The 27,047-nt window shown below is 44.8% G+C and overlaps 1 protein-coding gene across 1 annotated transcript; it reads left to right on the top strand.

The window, feature by feature from the left end:
• Positions 1 to 3,284: 3,284 nt before the first annotated feature.
• ACOD1 (aconitate decarboxylase 1) lies at positions 3,285 to 25,048 on the top strand. The gene is made up of 5 exons (XM_069639194.1): positions 3,285 to 3,415; positions 12,518 to 12,679; positions 16,443 to 16,532; positions 18,572 to 18,777; positions 21,295 to 25,048. The coding sequence occupies exons 1-5, from the start codon at positions 3,311 to 3,313 to the stop codon at positions 22,247 to 22,249; spliced, it is 1,518 nt and encodes a 505-aa protein (XP_069495295.1). The 5' UTR covers positions 3,285 to 3,310; the 3' UTR covers positions 22,250 to 25,048.
• Positions 25,049 to 27,047: the final 1,999 nt, after the last annotated feature.

The raw sequence follows: 27,047 nt of genomic DNA on the forward strand, positions 1-27,047 counted from the left end.
ACTCTTGGAAAAGCTGGCCATCTCCCTGCTTAATCTGCATACTAAATCTGTTGGTTGTTTCCACGACCACCAGTCTGGCTTCAGAGCTGTCAGAAGCACAGAAACTGCTCTCCTGAACACCCGTGAAGACCTGCTCTCTAATCTTGACACTAACCTTCCTTCTGTCCTCATTCTCCTCAATCTATCCTCTGCTTTCGACACAGTTAACCACGCCATCCTGCTCAATCGCCTCCGCGACAACATGGGTATCACTGGTCAGGCCATGGCCTGGTTGACCTCCTTTATCACTGGCTGACCCTCTGATGTCCAACTTGGGTCTTTCCTCTTTTCTATCTCTCCCTCTATTTGTGGTGCTCCACAGGGGTCTACCTTTCTCCCTGGCTCTTCAACCACTACCTGAGACCTCTTGCCCACTCCATCGCTACATTCTTACCTAACTTTCAATGTTATGCGGATGCTACCCAGATCTCCTTCAGGGTCCCCTCAGCCACCCATGCTCCCTCTTCATACCAGACTGGCTGGACGCAATTCAGGAATGGTGCGCCGCCACTGATCTCTACCTTAATGCCAGTAAGACTGAGATCCTCCTCATCGGGAAACCTGCTCCCTGCTTTCCCCTCTATCCACCCACCATGGGCCCTCTTCCTGCTCCTTCCTGTGAGACTAAGAATCTTGCTGTCATCTTCGACTCCACCTTCTCCTTCTCTCCTCACATCTCCGACATCTCTAAAACATTACACTATCATCTGCACCTCCTCTGAGGTATTCTGTCTTTTCCAACTTTCCTCCAGAAGCTCACTGTCTCCAGACCCCTGGCCCTCTCTAGGCTGAAATATTGCAACAACCTCTTTCTGAATCTGCCTGTCTCTACTCTTCAACCTTTACAACTTATCCAGAGAGGACTGCAAGACTTGTCCTTGGCCTCAAGCCCAGGGATCGTAACACTCTCCAGCTCTGGAATCTCTCCACTGGCTCACTGTGGCTGCAAGACCCTTTGCATCGTCCAGAAGGCTTTCTGGGGCCTTGGACCACGTTACCTCCAACTTTCTCTTCCTAAACATTTTCCTTCTCGAGCCCTCCACTCATCCACCTCCAACTCTCTGAGGGTCAGACGCTTCTCCAAGCAGAGAGTGGGGGGTATATCTCTTTCCTCAGCTGGGGCCTCCCTCTGGAACAGCCTCCCTGCCTCTCTCAAACTTGAGCAGCACCACCTCCGGTTCTGGAAGCAACTCAAGACCTTCCTTTTTGCTTCCGCTTTCTCTCTTCCTCTCCCTTGCTGATGTCCCTGACTGCTTTGCAGACTGGTCACCTGGTCACCCACTGAAACCCGGGTCCAAGCTCCTGCACTTGCCCTGCCTCAGGCTCTCCCAGCACTTACGGGACTGTATTTGCAACCCTACAGTCCCTTGTCTCTCTGAACTTAAGAGCCACCCTCCGGCAGCACTTTTTGAGTTACCTAGACGTCTCCCTCCTCACCCCCAGGCACTTCTCCCCTCCCTTCTCTTCTCCCTGCACTTGCGTGATCTGAATGACACAAGGCCTAGTAAGATTGTTGCTTTGTCCTACTTCTGTCCCCTCCTCCTTGTCTTGTTGCGCCAAGAAGCACTTGTGTACAGGCGCGTTATAAATGACTTAACATATATCACACGTTGAGCAAGAACTGTGTATATCGTGATTGTTTGATGGAGTATGTCTTCATTGCCTGATATTGACTAATTCTTACTGTGCCTCATAAAAAGTGTATACGATACTGCTCATCTCATATCCACTTATTGTTTGTAGGGTAATTTCTAGACACTTTTTGTTGTGCATTTTTCTTTTTTACTGCCCTATTGAATCGTATCTTTTTATTTAGAATCGTCTAAGTGTGTTTAAACCTTTGTATGCGTTTTTCTCCTCCTATGTGATTAATATCAAAGAATGTTACTAAATGTTTTCTAAATGTTTAACATCTGTTAATGCATATTTTTTTTAAAGTTGTCATTTTTGTATTGTTAGTATAGTACAGTTAATAGAGGTCAATACATTTCACATCCACCAATTTAGTTGCTACAATCATAAATGCAATCAATAAACAAAGGTTAAAACGACAGTAATGTAATGTTACACAAATCTGTTAAGAATATGCAATAGTTACACAACTCTGACGAAGCCCGTGTGGTGAAACGTGTTCGTTGTTTTTGTTTCCGTCATCTGGTGATACCCACAATAAACCGCATTGGATGTTAAAGCGATTTGCCTCCCATGTCCATACTCTGATGCGAATTACAGTGTATGAAGGAGTTCTGTGAGTGTGAAACCACTGGCTGGGAGTTTCTCCCCTGTTTTGAAAGTTACACAAAGCATATTCAAAATAGTTGACGTTTTTTTTTCTTTTAAAACGCAACCTGTGACCTTCCAAGGGGGCCGGGGCACCTTTTAGCTAAAGTAAATTTTGGGTTGCTAGTTTTAGAGGAAATGAGAGTCTCTTTCTCAGCTGAAATGTGATGGTAGATTGAGTTAGACACTGCTTGAAATTATTGTTTGCATATTGGTAGTCGCCTGTCTATTTCCCATTTCTTTCTTATCTTTGTCTTTGCACTTGCTCTTTCCTCAGGCCGAGTATGATAGTTAATTTCACATTCTTGTTGTTCATGGCCTGTAAGAATGTCATTGTATTTTTCCCCTGTTCCCTCCCTTGCCCTGAAGCGCTTTGGAACACATTGTGTATAGGCGCTTTATAAATAAACGATCATATCATATTATATCTTTAATCTGTGATTATTTTTACCTTACACATAAGGTTTCGCTTTTAATTTGCCAATTGAAAAATCAAAACAGAAATGCGTTTCTTTGTACAGGTTAGGCTTCCAGGAAAAATAAAAACATCAACATGTTTCTTTGTGTAGGTTAGGCCTCCAAGAAAACTATAAAGAGAAATACGTTTCTTTGTGTAGGTTGGGCCTCCTGGAAAAATATAAACAGAAATACATCCTGGCATCAATTATTTTAACCAAACCGCAAGGCAAACCTTATTTGAATGCCTGTGATATTGAGTAAAGAAAGCACTCCCCTAATGCCGAGGGTGCTTCTCGTTAAGTTCCAGCTATTTGAGGTGGTCCCAGGTCGCTTGTCGATGGCGCTTCATGAAATGGCACAAGCAGGGAATTTCCAAATAGACGGAGCCTGCAGTCCAGGCCGCTCCTGGCCTATGACGAGGAGGAAACTTGGAGATGACACAATCTGCAAAATGCAACAATTAAAAAAGAGGAAGACTGGGGAGGTGAAATGGCCGTGGTCACAGTATATAGACGCCGGCGTTAGTTACCTAATGCTCACACACACACACAGACACAGGCAGCAGCTGCGCTTGGAGCTCACAGCAGCTGCGCTTAGACGCGTCGTGAGCTTGACAGTCCGTGAGATGTTTACCAAGGTAGGTGTTTTTCCATTCTTTCCTGGGCAGAGGCTTCGCCTTTCTCCCTGTAACCAGCAATGGACCCGTATAGCTGTAGAAATGACTAAATGCACCCACTTACAATGCTCCTTTAGGTGAAGGAACAACCATTCCCAAGGAGAGGTCATTCGCATTACTTCAAATAACTCTTGCTGCTTTCACCGTGTTTACATTGTTTAAAAGTTTACATTTGTTAGAAGATCTGCCCGTGTGTGTATTTGTGGTTGTTGTGCAACTGGATATTAGTGCATTTTGAAAAGCAAACACAGTCTATTCTGAGTGTATGGTTTGCTAAAAGGGTATAAGCCATACAGACAGACGATTGCACCATGTCACTGTACTTAAACACACGTTTGAAAGAATCTGCTTTGAATGAAAGTAGGTGCTTGGGCCCGCCTCACTTCTTTTCCTGTGGAGGAGGCCGCCGCCTCCTACTTCCTGGCCCCGTCACGGGCCACGACCCGCGTTCTTCTTGCGGCTGGAGGGGCCACCAGGTATCTCCCGGTGGGGGAGGGGCAGTAGCTTCCTCACTGCGGGGCTGGCCACACACCTCTCCCTCGCGGGCATGCTCCGTTCCCATTGTGGCTGGGGCCGCGGAGCAACCCCCTTCTGACGGAGTTGGGGGGGCAGCTCCCCGCACATGCCACTCCTTCCTGCGCGGCTGGGCCTCGCTACCCTCTCATCGCGGCCGACGCCGCCCATGCGTCTCTCCCCTCCCAGAGTCTGCAGAGTCCACATCCAAAGCGGGGGAGGGGCGCAGCACACACGCGGCCGATGCCGCGAACTTCACCCGTCTCCCTCAGGGGACAGGCAGGCAGCACGCCATCTTCCTTTCCTCCTGCGGGCCCAGTTGGAGTGGGGCCCGCCACGCCATGCCTCCTACGCGGGCCCAGATGTAGATGGGCTCGCCACACCTCTCCTCCATTTGGGCTCGCGGGCCCGTTCCTCGTCGCCATTGTTGGGGGCTGCTCCGGGACACCGGGCAGCCCCATACTCAGGTCGGGTGGCACCCGACAAAAGACAGACTGATGCGGCGCCCATGCCGCCGACTCAAGGGTGGGGTTTCCGCCCACCCGCTCCGGATCACCGGAGTGCCGCACACGTGGCCGGGGGCACCCGGCTCACTGCGGCCCCGGCTCTGGGGGCACCCAGGCCGGGGTCGCCTTCCCCAACCCGCCTCACATGGTTAGGGGGAACCCACAGGGACGGCGTTGCCCGGCAGGGGCACCGTCCTCAAGCTGGGCCCCGTCCTTGGGCCCAGCACGCACACAGCGCAGCACCAGCATGGTGCTCCAAGAACAACGCTGGAGTCTCGTGATGGAGTGACTGGCGAGCCGGAAGCGGCTCGCTTCTTTTATTAGGTTGGTCACGTGGCCACTGCCACGTGACCCTTTACAACATCCTGGGAGCTACCATGCTCCCAGGAGGGGTTAACATGCAACAGTAGTCACTTTCTGTTTGCCTTAGAACAATGCTAAGCGTTCCCTATTGGCTACCAGATTTCCAGAGATTGCGGTGTTGTGCCGCCCATCTAAAACGGATAAAACACAATCTACATTGGTCTCCCTATGTGAAATCAACATTGCTGTTGTAAAACATGAATTACTATTATTAAATTAAAAAAAAATCAAGTCCATTGGCTGGACCCAAAAGGCCAATGTGACAAGAACATTTTCTAAAAAGGAAAGCAACACTGAAGGGAGCTTTGGTTCATCCTTTATTCTGATTGGCTGTTTCTGGGATTGTTTTCATTTGCTGCTGTGTTCCAGGGTATCACCAATAAGCATAAGATATCTTTGGTCGACCGGTTTATTCAACCCAAAATAGTCGGTCAGATTCTCCAGGGCCTTCACCATTGTTTGTTAAAAGTGATTTTGTACTTTGGGTTGTTCTGCAGAGACATTATTTACTGCAGGATATTGTTCTTGGTCGTCTCCATGTTCTCCAACTATGGGGTATATTCATTGTTGCTCCCATTAGGATATGTCCGTCGTCTGTGCTTACTTGTGAGGGAACTGCAACGTTTTTGAAGGAACGCCAACATTTTGCACCGTTTGTTCCTTCAAAGATTTTACAAGTTTGGCGTTTGTGAGTCTAAGAAAGAATCACAGTACTCGATTGGCCCTTCTGTTTCTGCGGTTAACATTTCACTGTGCACCATGGACATTGTAGTCCAACATTATTAACCCGGAAATACTCATCATCCCAACTAATTGACATTACATTTACTATATCCACCCCTCCCAAGTAGCAATATAATGAAACGTGTTGTGTTTTAAATCGTGCAGGTCTATATGAGACAAGTTCAATCACTGGCTTTTAAGCTAGTTTTTGTCAAGAGCGCAAACATATATCATAATTGGTCAAACACATAAAACAAGTCTTGTCAAAGCCAGTAGGTTTTAACTCTCAGGTGCAGCCTCAAGTTCCCCAATGGTGCCATTTTATGCATGGCATATTTGATTTGAGAATGTATATTGCGCAACAGCGCCCCAAGAGGGCATCACAGCAATACAAGTCAAAAGTAATACGAGGCTCAGAGAGAGAAATCTAAAAAAGAAAAGTATTCACCAGAAAGTAACATGTAACCTCACATGTTCAGTAGCTGCCACCATATGCCATTAGCAGCAGAAAAGACCTCAATAAGACTGTATAAAACTTCCCAATAGATAAATATACGTAGAGTTGCCAAAGGAATCTTTCAGCATGTAAGGAGTGCCACCTTCTCAGGAAGTCTACTTTTGCAATTGTGCCTAACAGTATTTAGGCTAAATCCTATACAAAAAAACGAACTATTAAAATCTGCTCTAAAGTATTCTTTTTTGTTTGGGCTATTAGGTTTCGCTTGCGACACCTATAAGCTGAAACGTTTGAACTGGAGTACAGATTGGCAGGAATGACATGTGAGGAAGGACACAGAGTCTGTAGGTGTTGTTTGGGTTATGTGCCCACCCATTGCCTCCCCATGGCCATGTTAATCGCTATGGCAATTCCCACCCATTCCTGCCTCTGCCCGCCCAATACACCTCCTCATGGGAACTCAGGCTTTGCATTCAAAGTGCCTGCCAGTGTTTTTGAAAGCAGTCACCTGAAAGTTAATGACTTAATTAGGGTTGTAAACACGCTACTGGTGTAATAAAATGTCTTACCAGGTCTACCTTCCCCTGCTCGATTCATAAGCACGCTGTGTGTCCTTCACTGAAGTCCTGTAAAAACAATAATTGGCAGAGCCACTGAATTCCTGTTTAAGACAAGCATTGGCAAAGCCAACATTTCTGGCCTTTTGCACTGCTATTGATGCCCACGTACTCGCACCATTTTGCACCTCCTACCATCAATGGGCAGTTAATGCCAGTTAATACCACTACAGCTGTGCTTGGCAAGTGTCTTTCCCATGCCAACACAAAAGCCCAACACTGTTGGCATTGCCATTGGTTGTTTAATAAATGTGTACATATAAAACCAGTGTGCCAGAAGAAGAGACACATCGCTTTATCACCCACGAACCTACAAACTAACTAGAGTGTATGTGTATGTGTGTGTTTTTCTAGATCTCCCTATCGTCGTTTTCAGTTCATTTCTGTATGTTTACAATGTCACAGAGCACCTCATAGCTGCAGCTGGTCGCTGCTCTGTAAAATGAGGAGGGGGGAGCAGAGGGAGTGAGTAGAACGAAGAATAGAGTGGCAAGGAGCGAGGGACAGAGCGGACATCATACAGCACTGCCTGGAGATGTATGCACTGTGAGAGGGAAAGCAATGCCAAACAACCTTTTCTATGGGTTGGTGCCCACTCAAGAGGGTCTTTTATAATCATATTTCAGCTCACTGTACCTGACTAGAAGACAAATATCCATGTGTCCATCCCTGTCCACAATGACAGTCCAGCATCGAAATAAAATGATTTCTGAGCAAGCATGCCAACAACAACAACATGTTTCTGCCTTGGTTGACATCATCATTGAGATTCAGCAACTCTTTACGCTGGCAGAACTAGTGGCCCATGTCTCTTGTGGTGTGAAACCTCAAGTTCTTCAATATTTGCTACACCTCTGAAACCCCTTTGTTGAGAATGAACAATGCCAAATAGTCTGTGCTAGCAAATGGTTCCCACTGACTAGAGTTCACTATCATGTTTTATTTTACCTTTTTGGTCCATACCAGATGATCATTTCCATGTGCATATCAGGGTGTATAAATGTATATATATATATTCACTGAAAAAACTTTAGTTAAGGTGATCAGATTTAACAGAACCAATCCCTTGAAATTCAGCCGATGTGAAAAGAGATGATTATTTTAGCTCAGCATTCCCCCGTTGATGACCCCTAAAATCTATGGATGTGTTATTTATATTGCGCTTATGCCAAAGCACTTTATATAGATCACAAATACATACAATATCACCCAGTCAGAGATGGTACTCATTTATCAACCTTCAGGAAGATGAATAGCTGAGCTGATCTCGCTGGGATTCTAACCTGCCACCTACAGATCACACACAGATCACAGCAGTGAGTGCTCAACCCACTGAGGTATCGTGCCAGCCTCTAGTTTTCTTTGTCATTGTGAATCCCATCTGTTGTGTATGTGCTCATGGGCTTAGCAATAGGGGGGACGCCGAGTTAAGATGTTCATCACTTCCAACATCCGCTGAATTTCAAGGGTTTTGTTGCATTAATTCTGATCACATTAACTGTCCCTTAACTAAAGTCTTTTCAGTGAATTTCAAAGTTTTTGTTATACCATAGTTTATTCAAAGACACTAGCCATGGCCTTTGGCCGTGGCCACTGTGCATGTTGCACCAATTGGATTTCTTTAGGCCTACTAGCCATGGCCTGCAGCCATGGCCAGTCACCACTGTTCATGTTCCATATAGAGGTTTCCTTGGAGACCACTAGCCATGGCCTTCGGCCCTGGCCAGTGAGCACGGTCTTTGGCAGTGCCCACTGTATATTTTAAAACACAAGGTTTCTTTCAAGCCCTCTAGTCATGGTCTTGGGCCATTACCAGTGGCCACATCCTAACATATTGCACTAATAGCTCTCCTTGGGGTCCACTAGCCATAGCCTTCGGCCATGGCCACGGTACATGTTGCATTGATAGGTTTGTTTGGGCCCCACTGTCTAGGGCCACTACTCTCAAAGACCCTTTCCCCGCTACCTAGTAGATGTGATCACAACAGATGCCCCCCATTTATATATTTGTTCCTCAGTTTCCATTCCCCCGATAATCCTCTGTAATGTCGTGATAAGTATCCCCCAATTAACGCGATAATGCTCCTGCAACGCATTTTTCTGTTTCCAAGCGCGTCATCCGTTATTACCGCTGTAATCTCGCGAGACTCCCCCGAAATTCCCCTGATAATGCAAAAACATCCAAACTGCAACTGGCTCCCCAGACCACCCCCAACTCCCCAACTTCACATGATGACCTCTTTCCATCTCTGTCCTGATGCTATTTCAACCTCTTTCCTTCACCAAATAGCCTTTTTTGCACTTTTCATTTTTGCATTCCCCTGATATTACTGCAGTAATCGTTTGCATCGAACAACAACAAAAAATGCTGGCTTTTCATTTATGAAATTCTCACTGCTGCAATGAACCAAGGGAGTTAGAGCTATCATTTCTGGAGAAGAGGACAACCCCTTCCCCGTCAAATATTTAAAAAACTCCTGGACGGAATAACCACAAACCTCTTGCGCAAATTAAGTCAATTCTTCATGATGCCTGTTTGTTGACACAAACAAAATTAGTTTTCTTTTTTGGAACTTCAAATTTGCTTTAAATCAGGCATAGTAATAATCTGAATGGTTGTGTCAAATAATGATTACAAACAGACAACCTTATTGCACTGCTGGATTTGATGTTTGTTTTATTTATTTCTATAGCGCACATAACCCTGAGGTATCTGGGCGCGTTAGAGCAAAAATACAATCGTTACAGACATAGTCAAATAGTAAAATTACAGTAACACGTGTCGAAAAAAGGCATATGGCAAGTTACAGATTTACATTAAGATCAGGAAAGTTTCCAGAGTCAGAGATACACGAGGGACGAGACAACAGATTATACATTCCATCATCTAGGAAGGTTCAAAGAGAGTAGAGTGGACATGTTCATCTCATGGAGTCATAGTTAGTACAGCTGATTAGCCAAGAAATAGATTTTCTCCTGAAGTTGGTGAAAAGCTCGGTCATCTTAAGGGCAGGTGGAAGTGTGTTCTACAGTTGGGCCGCCATGACAGGGAAGCTGCTCCCCCCTGATTTTTTTTAATTTATATCTTGGGACCACTAGGCAAGACGTGTTAGCCGATCTAGTGACCTCTGTAGACGATCTGATGGAGAATTTTTCAGTTAGATAGGGTGGAGTTGTATGATTCAAGGATTTAAATGTAAGAGACAAGGTTTTCAGCTCAATCTTTTCGCTTATGGAAAGCCATTTGTATTGTCTTCTTATTGCAGAGATGTGTTCCCTCCTCAGGATATTCAATGCAACCCTGAGTGCGTTATTTTGCTTTCAATATTTGAAGTTTGTTAAGCATGATCTTACTGGCACCCAAATAAAGTCTGTTGCAATAGTCCAGGTTGTGTGCCGGTAAGTCTTGAAAGCACAGTTGTAAGACCAAAGAGAGGGTTTGAAGTCTAATGTTGACTTCCACATCCTGTGTGGAAAAATAAAAAGATACAACTAGACTATTTGATTACATGTCTCATAACAGGGCTCTGATGCCTTAGGCTTTCCAGATGTTTTAAACATCTCGCATTAGGCCTAACCACTAATCCGAATGGTGCGGGATCATGGGCGTTGTAGCACAAAATATCTGCAGCGCAGCAGGTTGCAGACCCCTGGTCTATTACGATGTGAATACTTGTCACTTTGGTTTATTATGTGATTTGTATACTTTTCAAGTCATCTCTATAAAACAATATTGTTTTGCTCTTAAGAGCCAAACATTAATGTGTATTTTACGAACCATAGCTGAAAAAATATGTAGGCAAATACGACAGAGGACAGGCTCAGGGTTGTTGATCAAACCCTGCCGGTCAGACACCCTCGACAGTCAGATAGCACAGCAAGTTGAGCGCTCTTTCTGACATCCATGCGTAGCCCATTCAGCTTTTCATCCTTCTGAGGTTGATGAATTGGTCCACGTAGTAGGATAATAATAACAACTCTTATTGCAACGCTTAGATACCTGCGGTTTTGTAGCGCTGAATTAAAAAAAAAAACAAATATGTGCGTTACATTAGCAGTAAAAATAGAGAGAGCCCAAATGTTAATTGTTTTCACAGTGCATGCTAGTACCAAAATAACTGAAGCCTGGTTAAATAGACCATGGTGTGGCTCCATGTATAATAATCACTGGGACTATCCATATACCCTACAAGCCATGTGTCTCTTGGGTTACTCCTGGCAACTTCTTGTAATGTAAAATCCTCATGATGCCTGTGAGTAAAACTTGATGTCACTTTCTCTGAAGATGCTTCTAAGATCTCATCACATATGTAATGAATGAGTCCTGCAGAGCTTCACAAATCCTTAAACTGGACGTGGTCCTCCTCATAAGGAGTTCTTTTTCATAAGCACTAACAGTTGTACATTTAAATAACCGACCCATATAGAAAGGAATGGAACTTGTTCCCGATTTCACAGGTAATTAGTGTTGAGCGCACGTGTGAACGGAAATCGTCAAAGAGGAGTTTGGCAACAGCTGACTTCCTATGGTTTTAAATGACACTTGTTAAACAGATCCATTTTCATGAGGAAGTGCGTGAGCTACATTGAGTCATGAACATGAGATTTAAATAGCTATATGTAAAGTGTGGCTTTTGGAAAGGCTCATCGGCACAAATCTTGATTTTTGCTCAAGAACTATAACAATATCCTTTGATATTTTTCTGCTGCAGACTTGCTCCAGGGGTAAAATAAAAGAAACACCTCACACTTAATCGGCCAATCACCCAAGTCCGCCACAGCACCCAAATGAGGGAAGTCTACATGAGTGGTGTACAATTTATTGTAGGCACACAGGTACATTTTAGCTGCCAATTGGTTGAATTTACAAAGCATACTGCCTTCGGGCACTCTTGAACCCAGTAAGATAGCTGGGCCGGTTGAGTATCCTCTGCTGACATTTGTTTATACCCTAGGGGTACTAGATGAAATCTTGATATGGGTGAGGCTGACTCGGCCTTTCATCCTCATGATGAGTACCATGCTCCTGGGTGATAACATGTATTAAAGACAATTCCACTTGTGGCCTGCTCTGTAGTATTTTGAAATGTTATAATCGACTTCCGGACAGCAGGGGTGGACTGGCCTACAGGGAACTCGGGAGATTTCCCGCCAGGCCTCTGCACCCTGGGCCTCTTTTGTGTGGTAACCTATTTTATTTCCACATTTTCTCATAGGGAAAGGGTTGGGCTTGCTGAAAATGTGTAATATGGGGCCACTTTGAACATTATTTCCAGGGCCTCCCCTGTCGGACAGGAGTTTTATTCCTAGTTACTCATTGTCCTGCAATGTGAATTTGCCTTGCCACTGCACTGCCTGAGGCCCAGTAATGTGAATGGTGCCCAGTAACGTGAATGGTAATTGCTACTGTTCTGTTTTCGAAAGGGTCAGAGTCTGTGGGCCTCATTACGAGAATGGAGGTAGCCATGGGCTGCCTCCGTTCCGGGCTCCATTACCGGGTTCCTGCAATGGGGACTCACCGGGTTACTCCGACATAGGAGGACCCGGTAATTCCTCCTTGCAGGAACCCATCCCCATTCCCATTTGAGGCCCCGTAGGGCTTAATGGGAATGGGGCGGGAGGTAATAACGGGCAGATTACATCTGACCCATTATTGCCTCCCTCTTCCCCTCGCGGGACCCGGAAAGCACGCCTGGTTTTACCTTATAATGAGGCCCTGTGTGTCTGTTTGAATCGCTGAAGGCAGAAAGTGGGATCATGCTTGTACTGTTGAAATGCTCCAAGGTGACATGGAGTCACGCCAAGAGTAAGTGCAGCTTATGGTTGTGGGTGATTTGACTGAACACCTCTTCTCACGGCCCTCTCTTCACTTGTTCACCCACAGACTGTGACGGGAAGTTTTGCTGGCGTGGTTCACGGCTTGACGGCCGGTCACCTGACAGAGACTGTGCTTCAGAGGAGTAAACGGATGATCTTGGACACCCTGGGAGTCGGGCTGCTGGGCACAACCACCGAGGTCTTCCAAAAGGTGCTGCAGTACAGCAAGGTAAGGGTTAAGCTTCTTCACGCTTCTAATTACTACACATTCGCATGTCCTATTTTTGTTTGAAATCTTCCCTGCAAACAAGATTGTCCTGCGCGCGCCTTTTCCAATAGCATGTGTGACGTCACATATGAAACGAGGGACATGCAGTACCCTATTTGCACTTACACCGCCCTCAATATCTTTACTGCTCAGTTGTGAGTAGTCTGTCACCAGCACAGCTCTGCTGGCTATCCACACCCTTCTGCATACTTGCCAACATTCTGTGACCAAAAAGATGCAGGATTTTTCAAGTGTCAAAAATAATGCTGACATCACAGGAAAATACAAAACATACATTGTTTGCACCACTGTAGCATTGTAAAATACACAACCCTTCAAACAACACAACATGGAAAGATGTACAACTGTTTAAAATGTATACTTCTGAATGGTAAGTTAACACCAAATTCAATTACCTAACTTGACAGAAGATAATCACACAGAGCTGGTGGGCAACGTTTGCCACTGCTCTGTAGCAGCAGCAGCAGCAGCCTGGGAGTACATACTTATTCCCGCAGTGCAAGTTGAATACTGAAAAGCAGACTGATACCCTCCTCCATCTGATAGGCAGATGCTATGTTATGGTGGTATGCTCTGCCACATGTCTTCACTGTTGGTTCACCAAAAGTCTGTCCCGGCAAGAGTGCAGGGCTCTGCCACTTGTCTTCACTGGTGGTTCACTGAAAGGCTGTCCCCGGCCAGAGTGCAGGGCACAGTCACGTAGCTGTCAGGTCAATGGATTGATCTGAGCCGATTACTCAAAGTAATCACTTCCCCGCCCACCGCACAGACAAAGGAATGTGTTGCGTTAAATGCTTTGTCCTATGCCCGGTCTGAAGCAGCCTGCCTTAGAGTCACATAAATTATCAGCCACTGGAAAAAGCAGTAGGGTCTGTCACCCAAATCTATCAGGGGTAGGCCCGCTTAAAAAGTATTTGCCTACTGCCTAAATCAGTAGGGTTGGCAAGTATGCTTCGGAGGCAGCACACGCATTATGAATGCCCAGTTTGCTCAGCAACTGTAATGTCTTGAGTAATGTGCCACGTGAGTGGGAGGGAGCCGAATGGCACGGGGAGTGGGGTGGGCGGAAAGGGAGGATTTGGGGTTTCCGTTTTCATGTTCAGATTCCTGTTGATGTGCGAGGAATAAAGACGCACAGATTCAAAGCCATTATTGTGGCCAGCACGGCGCAGTTTGGGGGGGCTGCATACCGACTCCTGACCGAGTCTACAGCGACAAGGCACATATTTGTTGCGTTATGTTCAGTAACATTTGTATTGCATGCACTGCTGTGATCCCATGTCTTTGTAAAAGTTCTTTTCTGCGCGGACAGATTCTAATTATTTAATCAGAATGGTTTATTAAAACAAGGTTTTACCTCACAAATTTCTTTGATATAAGACACTGTTGAGTGCCCACTTAACGATGGCCATTTTCAATGGCCACATGAGGATAAGATTAACTCTAAACCTTCCAGCCATCACCGCTTTTGTTTTGCTTTAAGTCACCCCGAGTGGGACGGATATGCCCAGACGTGGGTCCTGAGCTTGCTGTGCCTACAGACTCTAGCTACTCCTTACTGATGACACCGAATCAGGTCTGGGGATGCTTGTGGTCTCTTGCAGATGGAATGTGACCTAGCAGTTTGGACTGGACTGCCCCTTTTGGGGTAGGACCAAGCATGATTTGCATATGGTTTTTCCCCTTCTGTAATGGCTCGGCAGGCGAAGAACGATGGTCTGGAGGGTTGCCCAGAGCAATGCAAGAGGTTAAGATTAATTCTAAAACTTCTAGTAATCTCTTTTGTTTGGCGTTGTGTCTCACAGTAGGACATTCCAAATGTACTTCTCTAAAACCCGCTCAAACGCAATTCCTGTCGTCTACTAGACTGTGAGACACTCTGTAAAATGCCATAGGCAGGGTCAGCAGCAATAAAGCGTTCCTGTGTGATGATATCAAAGACACATTCAGGGACTGCTCCGTGCCATCCAACCTTGCCAACTCTATTCCCTGTCACTTCCATCCTCACATCCTGGTATTCCCAAGCCTTACTCATTTTGACAGACCCTCGCCCTCTCCAGCCCTGCCTCCCACTGCCCTCCTTCACTCTCCTTGCGCCTCATCATTGCAAGTCATTGCAACTGGAAATCAAAAACATGGCCACTCTCGAAGCCTTGAACACTGCCCTCAAATCGCTCCCTCTATCCAGAAAAAGTGCACCGGAAGCATTCTGAGTAGCCACGCCCCACCCTCAACATCCACTACTCGCCTATGGATCTGCGGCATCGTACACATTCCTAACACTGTTTTCACTGTGTATATGATACACTACTTTTTTATTGTTAGCCTGTGCTGTCCTCATTCAGCCTGCAAGGGATTGCTCGACTCACTGCTACTGTCCTTTGTGCAGCGTTTCTCACTGAAGTGTGTAACGCCCTTGCTTATAACATACAAAACACGTGTAATGTAAACAAATCACGTTTACTTTGGGATTTGGGGACTGAACCCCTAAAATGCTGAGCTCTACGCAAGTCTATGTTAATAGGACAAGCATACTCGTCCTTAGCATTTGAGGGTTTGCCTACGTCCTTCTTGCTCTTTTGCATATTGCATGGTAAAGGGATCATGATGTTGGAACCACTGTATACACTACAGTATGTGAGAGATTGGGCATTGGTGTCAGAAATGTTATATTTAGAATTGTGTATATTGTTCCAGACCCCAACATATTGTTGGGAGACTGGCATACTGTACACCCACAAAGGATATTGATAACTCGCTCAGTGAGAGAATAAAAAAGGGCACTAGAGTAGGGGAATGGTTAAATGCACATGATTTGAGCAGGTTGGAAAGGAAATGAGGAGGAGTAGGGATGGGATTTGTGATAGTTTGTATGCCTCTGGAGTATGTGTGGAATGATCAAAGCATAGTGGGTGAATTCTCTGGACTAAACTAAAGTGATCATCACTGTGTTTAGGGGCATACCAGCCAGTAACGGCTCGCCAGCCTGAGCCTAATATAGGCCAAGGGTAGCATAGCCTCAGTGGAGCCTCTGAACCTTTACTGGCCCTGTTCACTCCCCAATGTGGGGGTGACTACTATTTGTCGTGCGAGGGCTCCTGCAAGAGTGCAAATATTGTAAACGTTTTAATTAAGGGAGATGGACTCTGCGTCTATGGCGCATGCCCAATCTCCCATAAAAAAAGAAAAACAAAGATGGCTGCTGCCATCAGAAGTAGAAAGGAGGGTAACTTCCTTTTCTGTTTGCATTGCAGCAATTCCTAGGGAGTGCACAAGCCCGGTAAAAATAGGGCCCCCAGGCGAGGAAGTAATTTGTGTGCAGTGTGAGCCGCTGTGAGTGCCTGGGGTGTGATTGCAGTGAGAAGAAGGGAAGAGTACAATGGTAAAAAAAGATGGGGCTGGGCCGTGGGTGGTGCTCAGGTGTCAGAGAGAACACAGGCATTCACTGACAGATTCCACCCATATTCCTGGCCACCTGATTGGCTGAACGCACTCCTATGGTTGTGAAGACTAAAGATCGATGATTCCATTTTTTGAGTGCGGCATCACACCTGGGGCGGTTGCCCAAGATTTCAGTGCAGCATGAAAGAATTCCTTGAACGCTATACTGCTAGTAGTGGGGTTTGTTTTCATGAAGCCATCACATTTATCTCATATTTCTTAAAACTGGACACAATTAATCAACCCTTGTGTTGTTTTCCAGGTCTACAGCTCTGACAGATCCAGCACCGTTTGGGGCCAATCAGATGTCAGACTTCCGCCTCTGTACGCGTCCTTCACTAATGGAGTTGCTGTAGGTAGATTTGCATTCCGTGTGTTATAGTGTGCTGTAGTCGAATTTCTGCACCCCCCCCCACCATTCACGTGTTTTAAGCTAATATGTACTACTAAGTAAAACATGTCCAGGAAGAGCTTTATACTCCACCAAATGTAGAAAACCTATATGGTATTGAAGCTAAATGGTAATGAAGAATGCAGCATGGGGATTTAGAGCTTGGTACAGTTCTAGACTTCAATAGTGTGCAAAAGCTGTCAGTAGCAGAGTAGGTATTGTGGGGTTCTGGGTGCAGAGGATTCATTGTAGTTAATGTAGACATAGGGCACATTAATGTTGATGCCTGGTTTGTTGGCACAGGACTGCACTCGATTTCGGGTTGTTTTCGTCTGATAATTGTTTGCGGCAAACTGTTCGAAATAAATCTGTTCGCAGGCGAAAAATTCCAAGACGAAGAAATAACCTCAATCCCTCTTCACATTCAACCCAAATGCGCCCACCCCCTCACCACCTCCCCTACTTACCTGCTTTATCGCCTCCAGGTCCCCTCCAAACCTGCAGCATCAGAGCTGTCCCTCTAACACGGATCTGACACTGCAGGGTTCCTTTTTCCTCTTTTTCGCTTTTTTTCGGTCTGCCGCCTCGCATGTTGACGAACAACATATAAATATCAAATAGGCTAATACCGTGCTAATGTGCGTGTCTCAATTTTGAAATGGCTGACATCTTTGTGACCGTTCAATCTCATCTCTTATTCTTCTTCCTCTCAGATCGGTTTATTTAAGTGGTTTCCATGCCATATTACTTAAGCTTCATAGCCTAACTTAACTTCATAGTTAAGGCCCAAGCAAAGTGAGGACGTTAATGTTGGCTTAGAGAATTAACATACCAGTATAGACTGGTCACACAGGCTCTACAGCAATAAGCACCTGGATACAATTCCTTAGTGTTATAAAAGGGAAAAAACCAAGTGGCAAGGGCTGTGAGCGCCATTCATTTGGAGCTCCGCGAGTGCAGTGCCGAAATGGCTGCCACAGAGCTGGGAACTCTTTCGGATAAGACAGTGTCTCTCATCGGTTGCAGTCATGGATTAGATGGGAGGGTAGAAGCCCATGGAGAGGTATACATAATCTATGTGGCATCAGGCTAAGGGGCATGGGAACCAGCAAGAAGAAGGGAGGCAGAGGAGGTATTGGGAAAATGGCACTGTGGGATGCATGCCAAATGGCTCTGATCTCACAACTTTTTTGTCTTGTGCCCTGCTTTATTGTGGCAGCACCATTTTGACCACTTTTTTTCGACTTGCCTGTTTCAGCCCACACTGCTTTGACGGCACTATTTTGACCCGACAGCGTTGGTACTGATGTGGGTAAAAAGAGCTTTGGATTGGGCAGAGAGCCTTCAATATGGAGGGATCCTGACTGTGCATCAGTATGATTGTGAGACAGGGTTGGGTGGGTAACACGGGCTGGTCGAGTATCCCTGCTCTGATCGGAAGTGTTCATGAGCTCTCAAAACATCCCGTGTCATGTCAGGAGAGATTGTTCTCACCATAAGGTATCTCCCCAACCAGTGTCAAAAGAACATCCAGACGGTTTTTGGGCCAGATCACTTTCCATAGCAGTTCAGGAAAAGTTTGAAAATGTACAACGCATGGTTACAGAGTCACATCAGCCAATGTGATTCTGAAGTTCTGGTGGTGTGGCTAAAGGGAGCGATCCACACATTGCCAAGTACAACCCTTCATCAATGCAGGAAATTGAAGATCATTTTAGAATAAAGTGTAAAGCTTGTAGGTATGGTCCATAATGCACAAAGGTTTAGGGTACAACATGGAGTACAAGACCTTTGAATAATTTTGCAACTTGCAGATGGTAAATACTAATTTTGCTCCATTTTCTAGATGTTTGAGACACAATCGGGCATTTAATGGCTCGGATGTCTCGGTTGTACTGCTGCTTGAATCAGTCACTGTGGTCCGGAAGTTCACCGATTCTTCTCGCTGTGATAATTTTTCTTGGGCTGATGGTTCCTTGTACATGTCTGTCTGTTTCTAGATTCACTCGATGGATTTCGATGATACATGGCACCCCGCCACACATCCCTCCGGGGCTGTGCTCCCAGCTTTGATTGCCATAGCGGAAGCCATGCCTCCCAAGCAGAGGTACTCCGGACTGGACCTGCTGCTGGCCTTCAATGTGGGCATCGAAGTACAGGGTCGACTCATGCGCTTTTCCAATGAAGCCAGCGACATTCCAAAACGGTAGGCGTGGAGCGAACAGCCGATAAAATGTTTAAGAGTGGGATAAGGATTGTACGACTAGGATAGTGACTCAGTGCAAATATAGCAACTGACAGGATTTGGTTTCACGCGAAGTCCTCAGATCTGCGAGAATGCGCCGGCACTATGCAAAGCATATTTGGTTCAATAGATTAAGTTCATATATATCAGGTGCTACTATAAAGGCAGGTCAGCTCAAGAGGACCTGAATATGAACATTAATTTAGTAAGGAGGAGCAGCACTGTATGTTAAGTGTGCTAATTCCTACGTACCTTTGTTTTAATATCCAATACTGTGATATATTCAATATTTCACATACGTTGTTAGATTGCTTAATTCACCTGGACACATTCAGACCAAGCTCCAAATTGGACAAATCACACCCCTTTAAGCCCAAGCAATTCAAATGGAAAACGTTGCTTGAGGAGTGGAGGGATCCAAGTCCTACCTGCTTTTAGTCTATCCTTAGTCTCATCTTCGATGCTCTGCAGTCAACTTGAAGGAAAAGCCCCACATCATTTGGGGGTTCTGGTATAGGTCTGTCATCTTTATACAATCATGCTGATTGCAAACACAACTAAAGTCCTCCGAGGCTGTCTAAGTTTATGCTCAGCTGTCCAGTGATTTGGTAATGGTGAGTGGGCAAATGCAAGTTTGATGTCACAAACTGTGTTGGCTTGTCAGAGGCAACAAAGTACTGGGCCACCAAATCTGAAAGACTGGAGGATGCTCCAGGACAGCCATCTTGCACATTTACACAGTGGACTTATCAATCCAATGAGTATATATGTGCATCCTAAAGGTCACAGTTTTGTCATGACAACTCAGCTTATCCTTCTGAGATGGGTGATAATAACAGTATAGCACTATTTACAACGGTGATCATTTTTATTTGTTTGAAGAATATTATTAGAAATGGCATGGCTCTGGGCCCATTGGTCCTCATACTGAGAACCGCTGTGCCAGATGGAGAGGTTCTACCCTCTGGTTGGAACTGCAGGGCCACTAGCCTGTTATAAAGCTGCTTAGGGAAACCTGGGGCAATAACACGGCACTCGTAGGGATGCTGGTTACCAGAAACAGCTGGCTAGCAGGGGAGGGGGGGGGGCGGGAGGGGAGATAATGCACCCTTGACAGGAATAATAATACCGTATATGTATGCAGCACTCCATGCCGGATTCCTTCTGCTTGGAAACCCTGGAATTATAGGTGTTATTGCTACCCATTGTAATGGTACTCCTTTTATGGACCTCAGAAGGATGGATGGCTTAATTGGTCCTGATGGGGTTTTCAGCGACACTACTTTCTTAAAATGATGCTATGGTTGTAGCACAAAACATCACAAGCCCGACAAATTATCAATGTTGGTGTCCAAAGCTGCCATAACTGCGCCAGTGCCATCGTAAAACAACCACAAGGTGGCCTACGCTACGCAGTGCTCATGACGTCAGTCTGTATGGTAATTCCCCAGGGAAATCGTGTCCTCTATTTCTTTTTTACAGTGGTTAGGCAGCATTTTGGGTGTTTTTACTCCACAAAATGTAACCAAACCATGAGCTATTGTTTTTTTCTCTTCACAGGAGATGTAACAAACCGTACTCCTTTTTATACATTTTGCTATGTCTATTTTGTTGTTGGACTCCAGCTCAAAGTTTGGTCACGCAGACGTAATTTGTGTTGGAATATGTATCATCGTCTAAATTTCAAGAGCTTTACAATGATGTAAAATATCATATCTGCAGTGTCCATTTTTTTGTTGTTTTTTTGCTGCCAGGGTGCTGCTGCTGCTAAAGCCAGGTCTGCTGGCCATGGTGGGAGCATGTTGGCATTTGAAGTCAAAACTGGGCGTGTTATGGGTGCCTGGGCTGGGCTTTTGATGTGACACTACCAGGTATATGATTGCAGTACTTGTCACATGATGAGAGTATAAGAGAACATAGTGGCAATACCTGGCACATAAAGTTACTACCTAGGCATGTGATGGCAACACCGGAAGAATGCATGGATCATTTGTCAATGCTTTTGATGTATAAAGTGGCATGTTACTCTAGGAGAGGCATCTGGGCGCAACGGAGCTGACAGACGACTGCATCTGAGAATATTGTGACGATTTATTTTTGGGAAAACTTGAAGGTCTTAGGGGACTTTTTCAGGTCCTATATAGTATCAATTAGACAATTATTCCATCACTAACGAGAAATAAGTGACAAGAGAAATGTGAACAATATAGTAAAGACTTTAATATCTTTTTCGTCCAAATATGGTTCATCCTTTGAAATACATAGTTGGAATACACAATCATGAAATATGTGTTTGCATCCATTCAAGGTATTCCCTCGCACGTTCTCAATGTCACTGGGCCTAGTAAGATCGCTGTTTTGTTCTCCCCTGTTCCCCTCCCTTGCCTTGTCGCGCTCTGAAACACTTGTGTATGAGCGCCATAGAAATAAAATATCAATCAATCAATCACTTACCTGTATCTTTTTTCTGTTTACCAGGTTTCATCCTCCAGCGGTGGTTGGCACTTTAGGAAGTGCAGCAGCGGCAGCAAAATTGATGGGTCTTGACCAGTCTCACTGCCGCGAAGCTTTGGCAATTGCTGCTTCATACTCAGGAGCCCCGATGGCTAATGCCGCAACACAGACCAAACCTCTGCACATCGGAAATGCAGCAAAGAATGGCATGGAAGCAGCTTGCTTGGCATTCTTGGGTCTGGAAGGCAACAAGCAGATATTAGACCTCGAGTCAGGATTTGGGGCTTTTTATGCAGATTACGCACCGCACCGGCTGCCGTCGCTGGACTGCTACACCTGGCTGCTGGACAAGCAAGATGTGGCCATCAAACGCTTCCCTGCTCACCTTGGGATGCACTGGGTGGCCGATGCAGCATGCTCTTTACGGAAGCATATTGTTAGTGGGGATGAAGTCTTCCCTGTTGACAGCATTCAAAAAATTGTTCTTAAGGTTCCAGAGGCCAAGTACGTGAACCGACCTTTCCCCACTTCAGAGCACGAAGCCCGGCATTCATTCCAATTCAATGCATGCTCCGCTCTACTGGATGGGAACATGTCTGTCCATTCTTTCAGCGAGGACAAGATTTGTCGGCCTCAGCTGAAGCAGTTACTGCAGAAATTGCAAGTGGAACACCCCAATGACAACAAGCCAAACTTTGAGAAACTTTACTGTGAAATGAGCGTGACGCTGCAGAATGGCGACGTCTTCACGGAGCGATGCAATACCTTCTATGGTCACTGGAGGAAGCCCCTCAGCCAGGAAGATCTCGTGAAGAAATTTAAATCCAATGCGGCCACAGTTCTCTCAAGTGAAGCTGTGGACGGCATTGTGGAGACTGTCGAGAAATTAGAAGATGTACTGGACTGTTCCGTGTTGAGTTCATTTCTTAGACTCAGGGCTGAGGCAGCGGTGGGATACAAGCGACAACTCTCACAGTGAGAAATGTGGCAGACAGTTTATGGTCCGTTGATTGGGTTTGAGATGACAAGCCGTTCCTTTAAATGCCATTATTTTGCACACAGGACCTCATCTCCGATCACAAACATGCTGCCCGCATTCACTCTGATTTGAAGGGGGGCTTTAGGAGTGTAGCCTTATAATGCATCTCTTAGAGTTTGGTATAGAGGACAGGAAGAGAATTGGGTAGAGTAGACAGTAGCCCTTTGTGGCGGCCCGGGTCTGCCATAACCATGCATGTCTCTGTCTTCACTTTACAATTCCGCTGATGAATAATGTTAGCACAGGGAAGGTTTCGGACTCAGTAAGGGTGCAAGAGTTTATTGAGCATTGGTTAACTGTCTTTGGAAGACTTCCAGCAGCACTGCGTTGATTTATGCTCCCGCAAGTAAAAGTGAAGAACCCCTTTCCTCCCTTTTAAAAAACCTGAATACAGGTACGCAAGACAAATTGTGGGTGAGAATGGATAGGGCTGTAGCACATCGAAACTTGGCGGAAGTATTGTGGCTCCCGAAACGGCACAGGCCGGACCATCTTTACGAGAGCACCATCACCAAACTTATGGCAGACACATGGGATAGGCTAGCAAAATCGGAGGAGATTACCACATTCCCGTCTCCCTTCACCCCCATATTCGGTAATGGGGACTTTTCCCCCGGGGTGGAGAAAGGCGCTTTTGTGAGCTGGCAGGAAGGGGGCTGTCGGAAACTGTGCAATATGTTTTCTGGAGGAGAGGTGTTATCATTTAGCGACTGTAAGAAGCATTTTGCGGTACAAGAGAGGGAGAGGTTGAGATATGCTCAGATCCGCCATTAGGTTCTTCATCCAGGGAATAGGAAAGCTGCGACAAGGGATCCGACTCCCTTTGAAAAACTCTTGCTTACAAGTGACGGGGTGAGAGGCCTTATCTCTAACATCTATAAGACTCTGGCAGGCTCGAAGGAGGGGGCCCAATGGGCATACATGCGAGAGTGGGAGGAGGCCCTAGGACGCCGGATCAGCCGGACGGACTGGGGGAAACTGTGGAGGAAAATCCCCAAACTGGCTAGAGCGTCCCAACTACAGGAGACGTGGTATAAGATTATGTTTAGGTGGCATTATACCCCGATCCGGCTGAACAGATTTTTTCCTACTGTGACGAGATTCTGCTGGAGGGGATGCGGGATGGTGGGCTCCGCGGAACACATTTGGTGGGACTGCCCCAAGCTAGAACCGTTCTGGGGGGAGGTGAGGGAGGCACAGGTGCTGGCCTTTGGGCTGAAGGCCGGGAGGTCCCCAGCGCACATTCTCTTGGGGGAGCGGGTGGTTTCTGAGGCAGGTGAACCTAGAGGAAGAGAAAAAGCGATTGTCATCACGACTCTGGCAGCTATGCAGTTAATAGCCCAGAGATGGAAAGGCTCAGAAGTTCCTAGAATACAAGACTGGTTCCGAAAACTGTGGGAGATAGTGGCTTTGGAATGGGCAACCTATGCCATGGACAATAAGGCCCAAAGCTTCGCAGCAGACTGGGGGGAACTACTGCAAGTTCTTAATGACGATTATAAGGTGATGTGGTGTCCGCAGCGATTGAGGCTTCTGGATCTGCGATAACTGTGTTCTGTTGTTTTTGTTCTCTTTTCATCTAAGAGGGTTGGAGGGTGCAAGGATTTAGCTTGTTGCCGAGGGGGGGGGGAAGGGAGGGGGGGATTGTTTGCGTGTTATTTTGTGAAATCAATAAAAAGAGTTTACAAAAAAAAAAAATCCAGAATACATGCTTAAGGCCAGAACGATGCCCCATCTATCATCACTCTGCTGGTGTTTCACTAGGGGGCTCTTGCCTAAAATTGCCATATCGCATCACAAGCCTTGAATACATCTTGACAGCAGTGTTTGTGGTCTGAAGATGGCATCTGGCAGGGCAATACACAATGCGCGACTTTTATAAGAAAAGTGCTGAGTGTAGCATGCATGGGTATTTCATGGTCACCAAGGGGAGAACATTTGGAGGCATTGAACGGGAAGTCTGGATAGTTGCAAGCATTTCAATCACCGGGTAGTGGTTTTGCTATTTTTCAACAAACCATAGTAGATTACATGCACAAATGGTAGCTTTCATTGTTCTCTAAGATGGCTAACAATTTATTTTAGCTGCATCAGACATGTAAATATTGAACGTTTTGTTTTTTATAAGAATAGAATCATGCTCTTTTTTGTACAGTAATACAAAAACATAGACTGGTTATAGGGCAACGGGGCAATGCCGAAAGTGCTGGCCAAACAGACCAGTGTGGCCCAGATTTGTGGAAGTGGGCTAATTTCATGAGGAAATTTGCTGTGCAGATGATACTATTGATCAATGACACTGGACCAATGTGCTTTGAAGACACCATTTGTCACACATTCCCATACAAATTTGCTCCCAGCTACCAAGCAAACATTGTTATGAAACTTCCTTGTATGTTATTTTGCAAATATTGCCCACTTTTAGGCCTTGTGTAATCTGCTGATGTTGGGCATACCTATATAAAACGTAAAACCTATATAAAACCTCAGTGTTGATGATGTGTATGATAGATGATATTTAATTTAGAATGTATGAATTTTCTGAATGCAGTTTATGGTGAATGCCTTTTCAAGGCTGTGATGTTTGATGCATATTATTTTGGGGTTGTTATGAGATAAACACTGACAGAATAAAAAGTGTTTACTAATGACATTGTTCTACAATAGCATGACGTATGACGCTTTGTTCAAATACATCATTTTTGTGGAAATATAAAAAAATAATGTGTTGTTTACTGAGTTATAATAGTACTATTTCATGTCTAATTGACACTGTTTGGGTGGAGAGAACCTAAGCGCAGATGTGATGAATGGATCAAAACATGATTTAGAATGTCTTTTTGTGTAAGGTCGACAAAAAGTGTAGCATTGCTACTGCAGGAAGAAGTCAGCTTGTGCAGGACGTAAACACAAGACAAATGATAACATATGATTACTTTAGTTTGCTTTTTAAAAACTAGATAGGTAAAACACCAGCAAAGTGATGGTGGCTTTCAAAAAGCTTGAAAAAACCCATTCACCTGAAATGTGATATTAGAATAGTCCATTTGAGCCAAGTCAAAAAACGCCACCTAGCAACCATTGCTGGAAGTTCACCTCCAGTTCAGAGCCACATAAGCAAGGCATTGTGGGTACTCAAATGAGTTCAAACACAAGCCTTTTGCTCCAGAAATGTGTCTTTGTCTTACTTAATTAATACCTTATATGTAGCTTGACTAACCCAAGACATATATTTCTCAAGGCTACCATGTAACTACATACCTGGTTCACCCTTATTAGGGATCATCAGTGCGATATAGTCTTGACAGCCTTGTGATTGGAGCATTGGGGCATGGTTATAAAACGCCAGCTCATTTATGGTGGGTTGAAAAATGGCTGGAAAAAAAACAACTTACCTGGAATGTGAAAGTAGAATAATCCATTTGATAACCCAAAATATTTTTTTTCTGAAGTCTGACTGCATGTATTCTGACTTCAGAAAGAAATGTTTTTTCCAATGTTACTTTTATTTATGTCCACGGTTTTACATGAAAACCGTAGATACATAAGTTAACATCAAAAATAGCGATACCATACACAACAAAATACTACATAAAAACATGGTAAATACATACAGCTATATATATTTATAAACTATGTAAATTGTTAATTCTCACCACAATTAGATTCTTTAAACCGAAACAGTCAAATCTTCCTACAAATTTCTTCAATACATCTCACAATAGCTAGAATCATAGAAATCTGAATCCCTTCTAACATGTCTTCCCAAAAGTAATCCATGCTATAAAATCTGCGGCCGACTAAAAATGTGTTAAAATATTTTTCTAATAGAGTAAGTTGAGTGGAAAACCATCAGTAGATGTTTGAACGTTTCCCAAGTCCCATCATTCTTGCAGAATGTAAATGTCCTGTTTGCTCGTTCAAAACCTCTTCTGTACCCCTGAACTTTTGCAGTAGGAAATAAATTCATATGAAACCTTAAAAATATTTCCTCGAGATTGAGCAGGGAAACATTGTAAGATAAAACTTGCATACTGCCATAGGTTTAAAAGCAAGGACGTGTCATAGTATAAAGTATGTTTCATGTTTTAATTCCTAATTTCTATCCAATCGTATTCCCAAAACACCGTTTTGATTTTCTGAGGGGAGAAGTCTAAGAGTTCATTAGAATGGTCCAACTACAGCAACAATTGTTCACGGGATGACACCCATATTAAGAGGCACTGGGAACTGTTGCCATTTCATAAAATCTTTAATTCAGAGAATAGAGCTGTAAGGGGAGGTAACCTAATCTTTTGGTAAAAAGATAGGTCTTTCCAATCTAGCCATGCGGTTATAGAAATAAGACTCATTTCCTGGAAGATAATAGAAACTGGCATACCATTTGGAAGACCTAGCACCCACTCCACATAAGACATTTCAACATCTGCCAATTTGGGTGCCTGCTTTAAACAAAACAAGTAAACATCATATATAAGAGCAGGGAGCATTTTCGATTTATAGTAAGTAATCAAAGGTTTGAGTGAACATTTCCCAAACCTGTTACTGATTCTTTTTAATTGAGCGCAAAAAATATTACACTTCTTTTTCATGTGGTCAAAATGATGTTTCATCGCCTGCCTGTTGTAAATGGAAAAACCTAAGTATATATACTGGCCCACCACATCTACAGATATTCTCTTGATTTTCCATACAACGGTAGTCCTTTTTCTTTTAGAACTACAAACCATTTTTTTTT

The sequence above is a fragment of the Ambystoma mexicanum genome, chromosome 7q (genome assembly GCF_040938575.1).
Source record: "Ambystoma mexicanum isolate Mex_15411 chromosome 7q, UKY_AmexF1_1, whole genome shotgun sequence".
Classification (NCBI taxonomy): Eukaryota; Metazoa; Chordata; class Amphibia; order Caudata; family Ambystomatidae; genus Ambystoma; species Ambystoma mexicanum.